Below are 19,119 nucleotides of genomic sequence, written 5' to 3' on the forward strand. Positions count from 1 at the left end.
GAATTGATCACATAGCTATCGATATCCAATTAACGTGATTTTTCACAAGCATATAGTACTCGACGAGTTCTACACATTGACGGTTCAAATTATCAAAACGGAACCCATGGTGAACCTCCACAAGTCCAACAACATAGTCTAATCTGATTAAGGACCGGACAAAAGCCATGCCCCTTTTCAAAACACACAGAACGAAAATGAAAATTTTTAAACAAAACCTAAATTGATTGACATGGGTGGAGTTGGCTTCCCTAGGCCCAAAAGTTTGGTTTTTTTTCTCCTTTGAACCAAAAAAGAAAAAGAAATACAAGAAGCTTGCTTGTTTTTATTTTTCAGAAAATATTTTTTAAAAAAATTTATTTTCTTATTTTTTGTATTTTTTTATTTTTACTGAATTTTTTTAATATTTTAAGTAATTTTTTTATTTTTTAGACACACCTAACACAAATACACCTAAAAAGTAAAAAAAAAATCTTTTAAAAATTCACTAAATACCAAAAATACAGAAAAAATATAAGAATTCAATACATTTTTTTATATTCTTATGTGTTTATTAATTTTTTTAAATATTTTTTCATAAATTTTTTTTACTTTTTAGATAAATCTAACTAAAGTGCATCTAAAAAAATAAAAAAAATGTTTAAAATTTAAAAAATATTCACTAAAAACAAAAGAATACGAAAATAAAAAAACTCAATTTTCAAAAAATTTAATCCAAAAAATTCAAACCAAACATACTAATTGACTTTCTCTACAAATAAAGTGTATGGACTTTCCTGCGCAAGCTGATAAAATTTATAAGAAAATTATTTTAAACATGACATGCAGTAATAAAAAATTTAAGATTGGAAAAAAAAAAAATCTACTAATCCATTTGTTAAAGTTTGAGATATAATTTTTAAAATTGTAATTAAAAACATGTTTAATATTTTTTTTTTCAAAAAAAAAATTGTAAACAATTTAAAAAAATTTACTAACTTCCGGTGCTTGGATTTTTATTTTATTATTATTTTTTTTTGTTTCACTCATTTTTCAAAAATTGTAAACGATTCATCTTTCTCTCTCCCTTACCTCCGACAATCACTCATCGCCCATTACTTCAACTATCTCCACCTCCGACCACCATTAATCACTTTCAATCCCCACCTCACGTGCAACAATCTATTTCGTTTTCCTGTAAAAGTAAAATTTTGAAACATGTGTGCAAGGGTTTGGCATTGGGCCTATTGGGCATAAAAAAAAAAATTAACGAATAAGTCCAGAGTTAAAATTTTAAGCTCAAGTTCGGCCCAATGGAACTCAGCCCAAACGAGCAAATAGGTCAAGCTTGCTACACCTTTCACAAGTCGAGAGACCTATCTTTTTATTTTTTAATTATTTATTTATCTTTTTCATTTTTTTTTTTCAAACTTTAGAGCTAGATCAAGAAATTGCCTTTCATGATCAATAAGTTGGGCTTTAAACCTTAGGCCCAAGCTTCATTTAGGCTGAGCCAACCTACCTCAAATACTAGCTTAAGCCATGCAAAAATCCACTAGGCCGTGATCTTTCAGTCGAATGATGACGTTATTCTTAATTTTTTTTTTCCTAAAAAAATTGTAAAAAGAAAAAAAAAATATTAAAACAGTCTGATGATTATTCGTCAGAAAGTGTAATCACGTATTATTTTATAATAATATAATTAATAAAAAATAAAATATTAATTATTTATATTAGACGATTGAATAACATAATAGAAATGTTTGACAAAAGTTATTTTGTAATTTTTTGAATTAAAATTTTTAAAAAGATAAAATAGACTTAAATAATTAATAAGACAAAATATCATATCAAATTCATAATCATTTAAATTTTTTTTCACAAATATCATATTCAATTAAAAAAATCCAACTATCCATTCAAATATAAAAATGAGTAATACTAGAGACCCCAAATATTATATCAAAAGTTTTACCAAATGTCTCACATGGGTATGGGACCCACATTGTGTGGGTCCCACACCCATGTCAGACATTTGGTAAAATTTTTGATAGAATTTTTGAGACCTTTCATATTTTTGTATAAAAATTTTAACATAACCGATTAAAACAATAAATATTCAAACACCCACAATGAATGATACTTGGGGCAGCCAGCGAGTCATTTGGTTGACCAAAGTACAATCGCATTCCTTGGTTGACGATTCAACCGACTACAATTTGTCAAATATAACCGTCTCTTTGTGTAACCCCCCAATTCTCTCTCTCTCTCTCTCTCTCTCTCTGAGGAAACGATCAGAAACTGGAAGAAGAAAAGAAACACCCTAACCCACCTCCCAAATTGAAACCGAAATCATCACGGCTTTATTTGGAATTGGATCGCTCCGGTGGACAATCCACCACCACCACCACCACCACCACAGCAATTCCCTAATCCAGGTCCGGCGGATACCTAATCAAGTGGAGGAGGTCGACAAACACCGTAACCCTTCCCCTCACGGCGGCAGGGGTGCCCTCCCTTCCGAAGGAGGCTGCCCTTCCGATCTCCTCTTCCTCGCCGGCGGCGGCGTTTCCCTCCCCTCTCTTTCCCTCCTAATCTAACCAATTTTTTTCTTCCTTTTTCTTACCACCTTAATTGGTATTCGTACATACACATATACATACATGCATATATATACGCAGATTTGACTGCAACTACGATGTTGACTATAAAAAGGGTTCCGACTGTTGTTTCGAACTACCAGGAAGATGGTTCGGAAGATACCAACAAGATCCATCCCCCCCTTGGTTGTGGCCGCAATTGCCTCTGCAACTCCTGCTTACCTGGTACATTTCCCTTTATGAATTTCGGACTTTCTTAGTATATTTTTTTCAACAAATTATACTCGTAATTGATGTTGTTGATTACCCTCTATTGTTAATTTGGTTTGTTGTTGAATTGATGTTGTGTCAATAATTTAAAAAAAGGGAATATCAATTTATTGTTAGATTTTTCGTATTGAATCAATTTGGTTCAAATTATAATTGCCTTTACAATGTTATCCCTCAACAAAATTACATTTTAGGAAGGCAAAAAAGGAAAAATTAAAACAACTACCACTTTTTACCACCTTTTGGAACCTTCAAACCCTAGTTCAGGGGGAGTCAGTGTAAAGGGAAGATAAAGAGATTAGGAATGTTGATAATGTTGGAATAATGGAGGGTGTAAAATGAAGGTGAGTTTAAGGAGAAGAATTTGGGGGTGTAAATAGAAGCTCCCAAGTGCTTGGGTACAATTTAAAATGGGTTAATTCTATTTAGGTGCCTCTAAAGTTCTCGTTTCCCACCAGTACCTATTTTATAAATTTTTATTATATCCCTTAATCGAATTACCATTTTAGACAAAACCCCAACCTCTCAATACGTAGTGCGTACCATTCATTATAGAACACCAGCCAACGCCAACACCAACACCAACACCAACACCACCGTTACCATCATCTGAATGAACCCTCCCACCGTTTTCACTCACTCCCCAACCCCATTGCACCGTCGCCACCACGTCCCAGTCTAGTCGTTGCTCCACCATCGTGAACCACCATAATTGCTACTCTCACCTCTGGCACCACCCCAAGCCCTCTTCACCTCCTCGCGCTAACCCTTCCTACTCAGGCTTAACGCCTCCCACAGCCTTCCCAGCGCCCCTTTCACAGCCTCGCAACCTATCCCCACCCTTTTGCAATGCCACCACAGCTCGACAACGAAGAAAGAGTAGATCGCAATCGCAATCGCAATCGCAATTGCAATTGAGAGAGAAAGAGAGATCACATGTGGATGGGTGGGTGGGTGGGTGGCGGCGGTTACGTTACATAGACTCCTTAGATTTTTGGAAGTACCCGTGTCAACACAACACGACACAACACAGGTGTGGGTGCGGGATACAGTCGAAATACGGCTCTTCACAAAAGGATACGGCAAAAGAAATGAAAAAGGAGAGAGCAAGAGAGAACCTGGCTACCGTTCGCTGTTCGATCTAATCGCCAACTTCGATTCCTCTAGTTGTTGGCTTCGACGGCTTTGACTGCTTCAACTTCGACATCGATCTTCTTCGCTCAATGCTCGATCTCCTTCTCTGTCTTCTCTCTCTCGATCTGTCTTCTCTCTCGTCTCTCAATCTCCCGCTTCTCTCTTTCTCTCTTCTTCTGTCGACTGTCTTCTCTTCTCTATCCTCTTTCTCTTATATATTATATAATATAAATTACATTAATAAAATATTATAAAATAATATAACATTGTATAATATTATTCATATTATATAATATACTTGTATAATATAATATATCATAAATAATATAATTTTTATACCTAAAATAAAAATAATTTATTTTATCCTATATAATATTATTTATTTTATACTTAAATGATTTTTATTTGTTATTTATATTTTATTTGTTATTTTTTAAAACAAAATATGTTATTCCTTAACTTTTTTTAACTCATCTTCATATAATAAATATATTTATAAAAAAAAAAAACTATTTAACGTATCCCCGTACCTGTATCCCAATTTGGATCCGTATCCACGTATTCTCAATTTTTAATTTTGAAGTGTCCAATCCTCAGATACGCACCCACATCCGATACCCACACCTGAGTCTGTGTAACGTAGGGTAGCGGGGAGAGGTGGAGGTGATGGGGATGGATTAGGAAAGGGTGAGGAGAGTCACTAGAGCTGAGCGGGTACGGGACTGGCCGATGGGATAGCGGCAGTGGCAAGGGTTAGGGTTAGGATTAGGATTATGGTACCTGATTGAAGATGAGGGTATTTCAGAATAAATTGAAAATTGTTAGTGTGAATTGAGAAAAAATAAAGAAGTTGAAATAGAGTGTGTGGTGTAAATTGTGTAACTGATGTGTACTAAGATAATAAATAGTGTGTGAATAGAATCACTCTTTAAAATGGTTCATACAATTTTGAATGGATTATTTTACCCTGGATTTATGTCTAATTTCTTAATGAAGTATTAGTTAACTAACTATGAAGCACGGGTGTGGGTACAGATACGGGTACGGATACGGATACGGATACGATACGAATACGCTGATACAAAAAATTCTTTAAAAAGTAAGGTACGAGTACGGTTGGGATACATCAATTTTTTTTAATTTTTAATTTTTTAATTTATAGTTAAGCATCCAACATACAAGTCAAAATTTCAATATCAAAATTAAAAAGAGAACAGTTTATCTAAAAAGTTATATAATTCTTTCTCTTTCTTTTTCTTTTTTGATTATTTAAAACATAATGCAAAAGAGAGCAAAATCATGACTCGTGGGTAAAGAGTGTTGGAAATAAATTATTTGATATTTTCAGAATTGATAGAAGAATAATAAAGGTTGCAACAAATTTTAGCAGCTACAAAAAAAAAATAAAAAATTACCTTGTCGTACCGGTGTCGTACACACGATGTATCTAAATGTATTTGCCGTACCTAGCGTGTATTTGGCGTACCCGATACGTGTACTGCCGTACCGGTATGTGTACCCGCACCCGTTAAATACCCGGTACTCATTGTTAGAATATATTGTGTATATATGGCATGTGTGTATATTAGGAATTAGGCAAGCATTAGAGGGAAGATTGTGGTGTAAATATGAATCTTTGTATTTCCTTTTTTAGTTATAGATTTAGGGCTATATGAATTGATGAATTCTTTGTAAACAAATACAAGTTGAATGTACAGATCATTCAGAAAACTTACATGGTATCAGAGCCAAGCCCTAGCAGCAATCACGCAACCCTTTGGTTCTTATCTGAGCTTCGATCTGAGTTTGGTTGGTGGTTCACTCGAGATTGCTCTCTAGGTCATTGGAGTTCGACCTATCTATTCTCGCCACCCATCTCAGTTTTGCACGACTTCGACCCATCTCTAGTTCAGTTTGTCGAAACCCTTGGTTCTCTCTCTGGTTCGAAGCTCTCTGGACAAATTTCGCGACCTAGCTGGTTTGAAATCACTACCCCTCAGCTTCGCGATTGTCTCTAGTTCTCAAATCTTTAACTCATAACTTTTTCTCGCTGCTCTCTGACTCGCGGTTGTCCATGGTGTATGGTTCTCTAGTTGCTTCGTCGCATCTGTTGGTTACATCGATGCAAGGTTCTGAAAAGCGGTTGCGGTCGCCGTAACTGTGGCGGTGACGCGATTGCGGTTGCGGGGTGTAAAGGCCGTAATGTAACGGTTGCGGTAACCGGAACCGTGAATTTTTTTATTTTTTGCACAATTTGAAAAAAACTTACCGATACGCATATTTTTTTTCCATGATCATATTTATTGGGTTAAAAATAAATATTGATCAATTTTTGTAAATTTTAAGTATGATGCAATATATTTCATATTTTTAAATAACTATAAACTGAGTTTTTTACATTTTATTTTAATAATTAATGACTTTATATTATATAAAAAATCAATCACTAACTATTATATATAAGATAAACAATGATAAAAGTAAAAGAATAAATAAGAGCTTATATATATATATATATATATTAACCAAGCCAAATAGATAATGACCACACTTATTGTTATTATTATTTTCAAACAATATATAGATAGACACACACAAATAAAATGATTTAGTGATAGCAGCTGAATAGAATAGCATAGGTCTTATAGTTTTAACAAATCAATAACATGTTCTTCATCTTCCCTCTTCTCTATCTCTTGCTTCTCTATTTTCTCTCTTTATCTTCCCTCTTCTCTCTATCCCTCTTCTTCCATTTTCAATTTTTTTTTTGTGTTTTTTCGAAAGAAACAGTTTGAAACTGTTACGTAACGGTGCATACTAGGCCGTTACGGCTGTTACGGCACCGTTACGACCGTTACCGCAGCCGCTACAGCCGACACACCTGTGAATCTCAATCACACTGCAAAAGCGGCCGTAACGGGTGGCGGTAACTGCCAAAACCGTTACGTAACGGTTGCGGCCGCTTTTTAAAACCTTGCATCGAAGTGAAGTTACCTCTCAACTTCTCTCTCTCGTAAGGGCTCTGTCTGAGGCTAGTTTGAAACCCTTATCTTTCGGTTGGTCACTTATTAGTATTTGACCCATTGGATTTTGCATCTGAAATCATCTGATACTGGATTATTGTCATATTATTTTATGATATTCCATTTTGACCCCTCAGATTTCTTTTGGTTTTTATACTTAAACCTCTCAATTTTCTGGTTATTATAATATCTCTGGCTTTTAATGAGTGCGCCTTCTGCCATCAAAGAGGTCATTGGGAGTATCATTGTCCCAAGAAGGGATGTTTGCCTGCTTTGCCTGTAATTGCCTTGTCTTCTCAGCAATTTTCGATCAAGTTTTGCGCTCCTACTCTGAGTACCGTTCGACCTCTTGCCGGTTCTACTGCATCTGTTCCGGTTCCTAATCCTGGCTTTGGCTTCCTTGAGTACTCAGATTAATCAACTTCAGCATATACTGTCTGTCTTTCAACCATCACCGTCTGTCTCCATTGTTTTCTCTTTTCATTCAGGTTTGCTTGGGTCTTCTTCAGGTTCGTCTGTCAGGATTTTTGACTCTGGTGCCTCTTTTCATATGACTTTTCATCTCTCCTTATTTCAAAATTATACTCCTTCTCCTTTTCCTATTACTGTCAATGCTGTTAATGGATCTAGTATGTCTGTTATATCTGTTGAGTTTGTCCTACCATTTGCTATGTATTTTGTCTCTCTTCCATCTGTCTTTTATGTTGCTCAGTTATCTGTTAGTTTATTATCTATCAGTCAGCTTGATGTCTCTGATTTTGATGTTATATTTTCTTCTTCTATCTGTTCTATGCACGATCAAATGTCTAAGCAGCAAATTGGGACCGACCGTAGAGTTGGAGACCTCTATGTGGTAGAGAGCTTGCATCTGCCTATGGCAACCTCTCAGACTACTTTTTCTTCTTTTCAGTTAGATTTTCTGTCTAGTCCTTTCTACTTGTGGCATTCTCAATTAGGGCATTTTTCTGCTGATCGCTTACGGTCTTTAGTTCAGTCGGGTATATTGGGTAAAGTTTCTCCTAGTGAACTTACTGAATGTCGGGGGGTGTAAACTTACCAAAATAACAGCCTTACATTTTCATAAAAGTACTTCTATATCTAATACACTATTTTCTTTAATTCATATTAATGTTTGAGGCCCTTTCTCCTGTTCTCACCAGGGGGGTTCTGCATACTATGTATCTTTTGTTGATGACTGCACCCGTTACACTTGGGTTTATCTTATGACTCATAAGTTTAACTTCTACCAGATATACCGTACTTTCCAGTCTATGGCCACTACGTAGTTTGGGTCTACTATTAAATTGTTGCGGCCTGACTTGGGTGGGGAATATTTTAAAACTGAATTCTGTGAATACTTGGCCAAATTGGATACCATTCACCAAACTTCTTGTACTAATACACCTGCCCAAAATGGTCGAGCTGAACACCATCATCTTCTTGAGACAGCTAGGTCTCTCATTCTCTCTGCCTCCATTCCGGCTCCCTTCTGGGGTGAAGCAGTTCTTACTGCTGCTTTTCTTCTCAACTGTATGCCTACCCCTCTTCTTTTTGGTCGGGCTCCTTATGAGACTCTGTTTTTCCAACTTACTAATTACTCCCTCTTTCGTATACTTGGGCCTGCTTTTTTTGGCCTTTTACCCCGTAAAGATAGGACCAAATTTAGTATCCGGTCTGCCCTATGTGTCTTTTTGGATTATAGTCTCACTCAGAAAGGTTGTCGCTGTTATAACCTTGTTTCTCGTCATCTTTATGTCTCTTGCCATGTTGCCTTTCTCAAATATCTACCTTAATTTCAGCTTCCTCCTCTCACTGCCCCAGTTTCCAAAGAGGATTTGGTTCATATTGATCCATTTCATTCTGAGGTCCCGTCTAATGAGTACATCTCCACTGTTCTTCCTGAGGCCATTCTTACTTCTCGGTCTGCGTCACCCATGGCTCCGTCTCCTCCTTCAGCTTCTTCTTTCCCTCCGTTGTTGGTCTATTCTCGTCGCAAGGCTCCCCCACCACCAGTTGTCTCTACTCCTGTTGTTGCTCCTTCTATTTCTAACAACTCTAATCCTGCTGCACACCGATATTCTACTCGTGAGCGTCATCCTCCAAACAAGTTAGGTTGGTCTAATACATGTTTTTCTGCTTCCTATTATACTTTTTTGTCTGTTATTCATTTTTTTTCAGAACCTCAGTTTTATGCGAACGCCTGTCAGGATCCTAATTGGATTCAAGATATGGAGGTTGAGTTGTTTGCCTTGCAAAAGACTAACACTTGGGAGTTGGTTCCTTTGCCTGCTGGCAAGAATCTAGTTAGTTGCAAATGGGTATATGAAGTCAAGACTCATTCTGATGGTTCTTTCAAGCATTACAAAGCTCGCTTGGTTGCCAAGGGTTTCTCGCAAGATTATGGTATTGATTATGATGAGACATTTATTCCTGTTGCCAAGATGACTATTGTTCATACCTTGATTTCTGTTGCTTCTGTTCGACATTGGCCTCTCTATCAGATGGACATTAAGAACGCTTTTCTTAACTGTCATCTCACTGAGGAGGTCTACATGCGTCCTCCCCCTGGCCTTCTCTACTCCTCTGGGCAAGTTTGTCATCTTCGACGTGCTTTGTATGGTTTGAAGTAGTCTCCTCGTGCTTGGTATGATCACTTTTAGACTGCTGTTACTGAGCTTGGGTTTCATCCTTCTGCTTCCGACTCTGCTTTGCTTCTGAGACATACCTCGGCTGGTTTTGTTGCTCTCCTACTCTATATGAATGATATGATCATCACTGGTTCTAACTCTTCTACTACTTTTGAGGTCAAGCGACATCTCTTCCGCACCTTCAAAATGAAGAATTTAGGTCTATTACGGTATTTTCTTGGTATTGAGGTTGCCTCTTCTCCAAAGGGCTATTTTCTATCTCAGGCCAAGTACACTAATGAGGTTATTCATCGTGCCGGTCTTACTGATACTAAGGTTTCTGATACACTTATTGAGCTTAATGTGAAGCTCAACTCTACTGATGGTGTCCCTTTGAATGATCTCACGTTCTATCGCGAGCTTGTGGGTTGTTTAGTTTATTTGACTGTCACTTGCCCTGATCTTGCTTATGTTGTTCATGTGGTTAGTCAATTCGTTTCTGCTCCTCGCTCTACCCATTGGGCTGCTTTATTTTGCATTTTTCGCTATCTCCGGGGTACCATCTTTCAAGGCTTACTGTTATCCTCTACTGCCTCTTTAGACTTGGTGGCCTCTGCTGATTCTGATTGGGCTGGTGATATTAATGATCGCAAATCCACCTCTGGTTTATGTATGTTTCTTGGCGATTCCTTAATCTCTTGGAAAAGCAAAAAACAAATTGTTGTTGCTCGCTCTACTACTGAAGCTAAGTACCGTGTTATGACTCATGCTACTGCTAAGCTTATTTGGCTTCGCTGTCTTCTCTCTGATTTTGGTGTACCTCAGTCTTCGCTAATATCTCGCTATTGTGACAACCGCAGTGCTATTCAGATTGCCCGCAATACTGTCTTCCATGAACGGACGAAACACATTGAGATTGATCTGACAACATCTACATTCTGGCTCTATCTCAAATTAGGCAAGCATTTGAGGCAAGATTGTGATGTAAATATGAATCTTTATATTTCTTTTTTTAGTCATAAATTTAGGGCTATATAAACTGATGAACTCTTTGTAAATAAATACAAGTTGAATATACAGATCATTTAGAAAAACTTACACTCATACGACACTATTTTTGGAATACCTGTGCTTCATAGTTAACTAATAATGACTGTTATTAATGAACTAATAATTTCTTAATGACCTAACAATAACTGTTATTAGTTGAACTAAATGATAAAAAATTAAAATTTTAAAGATAAAATTGTTACGATTGAGACTTAAAAAATCAAAATGAGAAGTTAAATTACAGGAATTACAAGTATCATTTGCTTTAAAAAAAGTGAAGTATTCAACCCTCAACTTGGTTGTATTGAAAAAGTTGAGGGCCTGCAAAGCATACAGAATTGGGAAATTTGTATTTTATGTTACAGTCTGCGAACAAAAACACATTAAAAATAAAATTAAAATGTAATTAAATTAAGCCAAGTGGTCAATTTTCAATATTGAGGGAACTAATATTCAAAAACATAATGTCGTTTGCCAACTTTATCGACGAGCAAACTGATCCCATAGACCGTGGCAGGAATTTTTGTTGATGGAGTCCTTCAAAAAGTTTAACACTAATTCTCAAATCACTAGTGAAAAGAAAATCTCAACACATTGGTGTTATATATTTGTTAATTATTTTTATTTGGCTGGCTGATGATGGGGTGTGTTGACCCCATTCTTCATTACTTGGTGCCGCCCCTGCGTTTAAATGTTATACGGTGGTGACCCGCTCAAAAAACTGCAGCAAAATGTAACTTAAGCGTCCCCTCTTTGTTGCTGGTAAAACACGATTATGAAAAGAGGAAAATGAAAAGTTAATTGTCCATCATATTTTTAATCCATCAAAGAAATTACTGTCTTGCTTATGCTAAACATTCTTGTTTTTTTAAATATTAAGGCTTGCCTTTACCAAGCGAAATAGCTGTACTAGGCTGGCTACCTTGAGGATTTAGAGCCTTCTGGGTTGATTTAACATTTAAATGTCTCCAGGCAATCAAACGCTGTAACCACAAAATAAATAAATACAAAGTATCAATATTTATTTTCAGTAACTGCTATTAATAAATCCCTGGTTTTCCTTTTTTGATTCATATTGATTGACCTGATTGATTTTTTCAGTTTCTAAGCTTCCTCTATATGCATTCAAGAAAAATGAAGATAAGCCCATTGATAAAGGCAATGATGATTCTTTTGATGAAGGGCGCCCAATAGCTTTCCTGAGCAATTTGTTGCTGGGGCAGTGGGAGGAAAGAATGACCCGAGGGCTCTTTCGGTATGATGTGACCACCTGTGAGACAAAAATTATTCCTGGAAATTATGGTTTTATTGCACAGCTGAATGAAGGACGCCACCTGAAAAAGCGGCCCACTGAGTTTCGTGTTGATCAGGTTCTTCAACCTTTTGATGAGAAGAAGTTCAACTTCACCAACATTGGCCAAGAAGAAGTGCTTTTCAGATTTGAACAGAGCAATGACTACACTTCCCGTTTCTTTCCCATCTCACCAGTCAATGCTGATTCAAATTCGCCAAATGTTGTTGCTATTAACGTAAGCCAGTTTGATATGTTTCCTGAGGCTTTCTTCTTGTGTGGGGCTTGCATGTTTTTTTCTTTTGATGGATAACGATTTTTCCTTTATGGTTATTGCTACTAGGTGAGCCCAATTGAGTACGGACATGTGCTTTTGATACCACGTGTTCTTGACTGCTTGCCTCAGAGGATCAACCATGAGAGCTTCTTGCTTGCCCTGCATATGGCTAAAGAAGCTGCAGAACCCTTCTTCAGACTGGGTTACAACAGCTTGGGTGCCTTTGCAACCGTTAATCACCTCCATTTTCAGGTAATCAACTACTCACCTGTTTCTTGTAAATGTAATTGGCAGTTTTAGTTAGCTCTGACATTCTTGTCATTTCTAAGTTTTTTTATTTAATCTTATATAAATGACAGGCATATTACTTATCAACGCCCTTACCAGTTGAGAAATCCCCGACTCAAAGAATAATGATAGGCAATAAGGAGCTTTCGGATAGAGGAGTGATAGTTTCACAGTTGTTGAATTATCCAGTGCGAGGTCTTGTTTTTGAGGGTGGAATTAAATTGCGTGACTTATCTGACGCTGTTGCTAATTCTTGCATTTGCCTTCAAAACAAGAACATTCCTTTTAATGTTCTCATTGCTGATTGCGGGAAAAGAGTCTTCCTGTTCCCGCAGGTAAAATTTTTGCTATTGTAACTATTGGGTTTGCTTTATAATGTTCTGTTATACAAACTAGGTATTTGTTGGTAACTCGAAAGATAGTGACTTATATTAACTGGTATTAAATTCCGATAATGTAATCAACCATGATTTCATCACGGCATGTGTATTGGACTTGAGTTTGGATTTACTTGGTTTTTGATTCCGTTGATCTTTCATGCCTTGACTTTGGCACTAACGTGTTTCACATATGAGGACACTGGTTTATTTAGTATCCCTAATTATTTCTACTACATTAGTCGTGTTAATAGTATTCATATGTCCAACATATTTTTGCCACATCCTCAATGTTGATCTTCTCACTCATTAATTGAGTCTGCATCTTTCTCTTGAATGAAATTTAATTAATCGTCATGATGTAAGGAGATCTTATTTGTGCAACAAAGATGAACATTGTGAGAAGTGCAAACACGCCAATGTTCGTCACTGTCTTTTGTTAACAGGTAATTGTGTTGGGTTGTGAAGTCTAGGTCCGTCAAATGATAAGACTGTGCAAACACATGCCAGCCACACAATCTTTAAAATATCTTTAAAATAATAATAATAATGCCATTTTACAAATAAACATGTAGGAAATCAAGTTTTTGTTTGCCTACTGTCCATTTGTAATATTTCTTCATTCACAAGACAATTAATTAACTGCTTCTGATTGAATGGTCAGTGTTATGCGGAGAAACAAGCACTTGAAGAAGTGAGTGAGGAGCTTCTGGACACTCAAGTGAATCCCGCTGTGTGGGAAATCAGCGGTCATATGGTACTGAAGAGAAGGAAGGACTATGGTGGTGCATCCGACGAGAATGCCTGTAGACTTCTCTGCGAGGTTTCTCTGTCAGAGGAGAGATTCGAAGAGGTGAAAGCCCACATCCTGGAAGCAGCTCATTTGCATGACACTGGATCAGAGGAAAACAGTGCAAACAAGGAAGAATCTCTTCACGAACCTCATTCACCCCATGTTGCTTCAAATTTTCCTCAAGATTGTGTGGTTCTGCAATGAAAGGATTGATTTTTCGCAACATATTGCAACATTTGGTGCCTCTTTTTGCCTCTATTAGTTTTAGTTCCGAGACAGAAACTAATATGGTATGTGATTTGGATGGGATTTCTGGCTGTAGCCACCATCTGTTTTGAATTGTTGTACATATATTTCTTTTGGATGGAATTGGTATTATATTCTATTATGGGTTTTGCCTCCTTGACATTCATCATGTTCATATTGTATGTTTTGATTTGTCTTTTTTATCTTTTGATTTGACAGGTCTGATGGGGCGGGGCTACAAGTCCTCTAAAATTAGACTGAGACCTCTCCACCTCCCATATTTTTTTATTTTTTTGCAAAAAGTATTTTCCAGATTGTGTAGTGCTTTTTATATGAATAAAAACAGTAGTCAACAGAAAATATTTTTGTGATTAAAGTTGATTAGGATGAAAAATATTTTCTCTTCAAAAATAGTAAACGTTTTCCAGATTAATTGCAGTTGTCACCACCATCATCGCCTTACAATGAACCTTACCATTCAAAATGTGAGTTAAGTTCTACTTTGCTCTTTTGAATGATTTCAGTTCCAAACCAATGGCTAGTAGACTTGCCAGTAATTATTCTGTGTTGTTGTTCAATCAATGACATAGTGAAGAATTTTACTAATGTGCGTATCGTCGTTCAATCAATGACATAATAAAAAAATGTATTAATATGATAATATTAACTTATATTTTTATTAAATTGTTAAGAAACGATAGATGATCTATCTAATATATTTTATATTTTTTTATTTATCAATAACATTATATAAATAATGTCATACAATATTCCACAACTTTCAGACCTACCATATAGGCCTTGTACAACACATTAGTGCTGGCTAAATTTGTTTAATTTATTGTAGGAAGATCCCAAATCTGAAATCTCCACATGCAAATAAGCTGGCACCATGTGCAAGACTCAGGGTAGTGTGGGGGGACAAGGCTGCAAGCCTGATGTGTTTCACTAATTGTATCCCAAATTTAATTGTTAAAATTTATTCAATATACCAGAAAAATTAAAAATAAAATCTCTCCAATCGGCCCAACTAGAGAGGTCCTGTTACGTCTTGATGCATGGATTTCGAACCTACCTCAATAGTTTGACCCATTCTTTATAGGACCGATTGAGGAGATTATCTATGTAAAAATAAGTAAAATGTTCGGATATTATAATTGTATAATTAGATTATATTTGTTTTTAAAAAAGTAAACAGTCTATTTTTAAGATCATGCTTATAGTCTATTTTTAAGGATAAATGTGATCCAATTTTTTTTTTTTTTTTTTTTACATTGAAAATTTGCTCAATAAACCTTATAAAATTAATAATTTAGATCACCAAAATAGATATTGAGATGGGTCATCAAGCCCAACAAAACATCTCCAATCCAACCATAGAAAATCCATTTCCTCTACAAAAATGCATATGATTGTTCCCTAATTTGGAATGGTATATTTTCATACCACTATCATTTATATTTGTCCATACTTGGGCTCCACGTTAAACCAACAATAATGATTGGCACCATTATCTCGTAACCTCATTGTTTGTACAAAACAATTTTATTGGATGCCGATAAATAAATGAATAAGTGACCTTTTATTTTATATAATGGGCTATTTAAGTTTAAACTTATAGTTGTCGTCTATTTTAAAATTAAAATATAATTTGTTTATATGTCTTGTGATATCTAATAAAATTATTTTTTTTACACAACTTATCTTTATTGTTAAGCTTATAAGATGAACAATTCATATTATCATTATAGACCCAATATGAGACCCACGAAATAAAATACAAAAAAGTATGAGAAAAAATCACCCTGTTAAGTTTTAGTTTTCATAATTTATTTTTAAAAAAATTCTACTCTTTCGTTTTTCATTTTTTTTTTGTTTTTACTGAATTTTTTTAATATTTTAAACAATTTTAAAAATTTTTAGGCACATCTAACATAAATACACTTAAAAAGTATAATATTTGTGAAAAAAAATCTTTAAAAAATTCACTAAATATCAAAAATACAAATATATATATATATATATATATGAAAATTCAATACATTTTTCATATTTTTATGTATTTATTAATTTTTTTAAATATTTTTTTACAAATATTTAATATTTAGATACATCTATGTAAGGTACATCTTAAAAAAGTAAACAAAAAAATTGTTTAAAATTTTAACAATATTCACTAAAAATAAAAAATATGAAAAATAGAAAACAGAAATGTCACGACCCCACTCCACCCCTAGTAGAATGGTCTCGTGATGACCAGTAATCCGAGATTACCCAAGGCCAACTTACAAGGATTCACACACAATCAAAGTATACATATGAGGCTTACATGTGTGGAAGCAATAAAATTCAATCTAATTAGTCCATAAGAGCTGTGCATAGATTAAATGAAATGGCATACATCTTAACATGATTTACAACTTGAATACAAATACAATAAATACATAATACATCTTTATCAAAAGGCTTCTCAAACCGACATATACAAAATACATGAAATATAAAGATAAGAAGCATAGTCTTCAAGATGCTAGCAAAATAAATCCGAATACAACTTGCAAAACACGTCTAGGCGTCACCGCCTTCTTGCTCGACAGCTACATATATATAAGGAGAGGATGAGCTTGAATACTCAGTGAATGGTATAAGTAATAAAGGTTTGAATGAATGATATACGAGATCTTGTCTAAAACAATACATATCATAGCTTTACAAATCAAAGGGATGAACCAAGTTCATCTATCAAATCTTTCAAAGCTTCTTGGATGTTAATAACATCTACATAATACCAAAGGATGACATTCCGGACAAACAAACCCACGCGAAAAACCGTCAGTGGCAAAACAAGGGTGCAGTTGCATTATAGTCCCCTGGCACTAAGGACTTTCAAAACACGGGTGCAGTTGCATTATAGTCCCCTGGCACTAAGGACTTTCCCAGAATGTCATCAAAACAAATATAACACGTGATACAAAACTAGGGACAATCATTCATGCTTGATCAAATACTTTTCTAAAACGAAGCAAAGCTTTATCAAAACTTTATAACATAGCTTTATTAAAAATACCACTCAGATAGCTTTTCAGACGTCGAGGTTAAAGCAAGGGTCCAAGTGTGATGCCCCAATTTTTTTTTTTTTCTTTGAGACATCGTAAGACTTTAAATAACAACAACTTACTAGATAAAATTTTAACTACTAATTAGGAACTTTTAAATTCTTATATAGTCAAAGTCCAACAACAAAATAAAGCTACAAGTTCACACACAACGTCACAACATAGTTAAATACTAATACAAGAAATAACAGGATTTTATTTTGATAAAATCTTGACTCTAAGTTAGCCAAGGCTCGATATTAACAGCAGCTCTAATTTCAGCCTCTGTCCCTTCATTGACATAATCTGGCATGAAACGCCAGGGTAATAAAATACATGCCATGAGTTTTGCAACACAGTAAGAAAACATAACCAACCTACCATTCTTTTTGAGAGAAAAATAATAAGATTATAAACACGAGATAATAATATAATTGTAAATATAAATTACAACCATTAAAATAATTCAAATAATTTTAATAACTTAGGTGACCCTTGAAATCTCACCAAAGAGGTTTAACTTACCAACCACTAAGTCATGGCCACGGTTAATTTGGAACCCCCCCTTGGTCAAATATTCAAGAACTACCAAAGATGCCTATGCCCGGAGTAATATACCCAAGCCGTAACATCCGTGGTCTGCCCCAAGGGAACGGTCTGCCAGGAGTACGTAACTTCCCTGCGTGCCACCCGCACATCCACCCTTATTCCAAAACCAAATACCAATAAGGGTTCAAATAATCCCCGTGCCAGCTTAGAGTTTCGCGACACAATTTACTTAAAAGTTATTAAAAACCAGGGCTCACCCTGAATACCCGGTATTAATCCTTTATCAGTAGCTTTATATATTAAACACAAATTATTCAATGTCCAAAATTTAACAGACAATTAATTTAAATCATGATATGAACATAATAACTTGGATACAAGAAATAAACCATAAATACACACATGCACAAATTTTTGATTTACAAAATTAGACTAGCACAATATTAAAGTGGTGATTTTATCCTGTCTAGAAAAATTTTCAGAATATATATCTTGCAAATAAAATTATAAATACATTACTTATACAACTCTAAAATTCATATCAATCTACATGATACTCAATAAACATGTTATGGTCATTTTTCAGAAATCATTTTTCAAAAATAATTTATAAATAATTCAAAAAAAATTCCAAGGGTGTTTATGACACAGATTTGTCACATTTCCTTACATTAATTCCATGCTTAAATTTATAGATCAAACCCATAATATAAAAATTTATCATGAAACTAGACTTCTCAAATTTCATCTTTTAGTTAGAAATTACCAGATTTGGCTTAGTATAGAATTTTAAATAAATTTTCAAATATCTGGTGAAATCTGTCTCATAGCTTCAGATTTAAAAAAAAATTGTATAAATTCGTAGAAAGCTCAAAAATTGTTACCAAAATTCCTGGATGAACTAGACATCATTATCAACAACTTTGTAGAATAAATCATCTCGAAATTTTGAGTATAAAATTGTCTAAAAATTCGGGCAAACATGCTGGCAGATTCAAAACAGATTACTCTCAACACAGTTTTAGATTTAGAAAAAAAATTTGTATAGATTCGTAGAAAGCTCAAAAATTGTTACCAAAATTCCTGGACGAACTAGACATCATTATCAACAACTTTGTAGAAGAAATCATCTCGAAATTTTGAGTATAAAATTGTCTAAAAATTCAGGCAAACATGCTGGCAGATTCAACACAGTTTAGACAATGTATCATATGTATATAATCTGAAATTTTCAGTTATGTAAAAAAAATGAGAGGATTGAGAGGGTTTTCTTACTTAATAGTAGGATTGAAATGGGTGATGAAATGATAGAAGAGTTTTGCTTCCTAAACCTTCTTCTCTCCTTCTCCTTCTGCTGAATTCTTCTTCTTTATTTCTTCCTCACCCGTCCAAAGGAGTACATGCATGCTTACACTAAAAGCTATCCTTCTATTTGGATGTATATAGTTTATGCTCAGCCTTGAACCTTCTGTGCATGACCACTAGGTGCATTTTATAGCCCTCTCTCTCTCTCTCTCTCT

The 19,119-nt window shown here is 35.0% G+C and overlaps 1 protein-coding gene across 1 annotated transcript; it reads left to right on the top strand.

Moving 5' to 3' along the window:
- The first annotated feature begins 2,110 nt into the window (after positions 1 to 2,110).
- LOC114271581 (GDP-L-galactose phosphorylase 1) lies at positions 2,111 to 14,117 on the top strand. The gene is made up of 5 exons (XM_028213190.2): positions 2,111 to 2,804; positions 11,785 to 12,212; positions 12,318 to 12,503; positions 12,611 to 12,874; positions 13,581 to 14,117. Exons 1-5 carry the CDS (start codon positions 2,678 to 2,680, stop codon positions 13,911 to 13,913), a joined length of 1,338 nt encoding a protein of 445 aa, XP_028068991.2. The 5' UTR covers positions 2,111 to 2,677; the 3' UTR covers positions 13,914 to 14,117.
- Positions 14,118 to 19,119: the final 5,002 nt, after the last annotated feature.

This window comes from Camellia sinensis, chromosome 4, assembly GCF_055761805.1.
Source record: "Camellia sinensis isolate YWXY chromosome 4, ASM5576180v1, whole genome shotgun sequence".
NCBI lineage: Eukaryota > Viridiplantae > Streptophyta > Magnoliopsida > Ericales > Theaceae > Camellia > Camellia sinensis.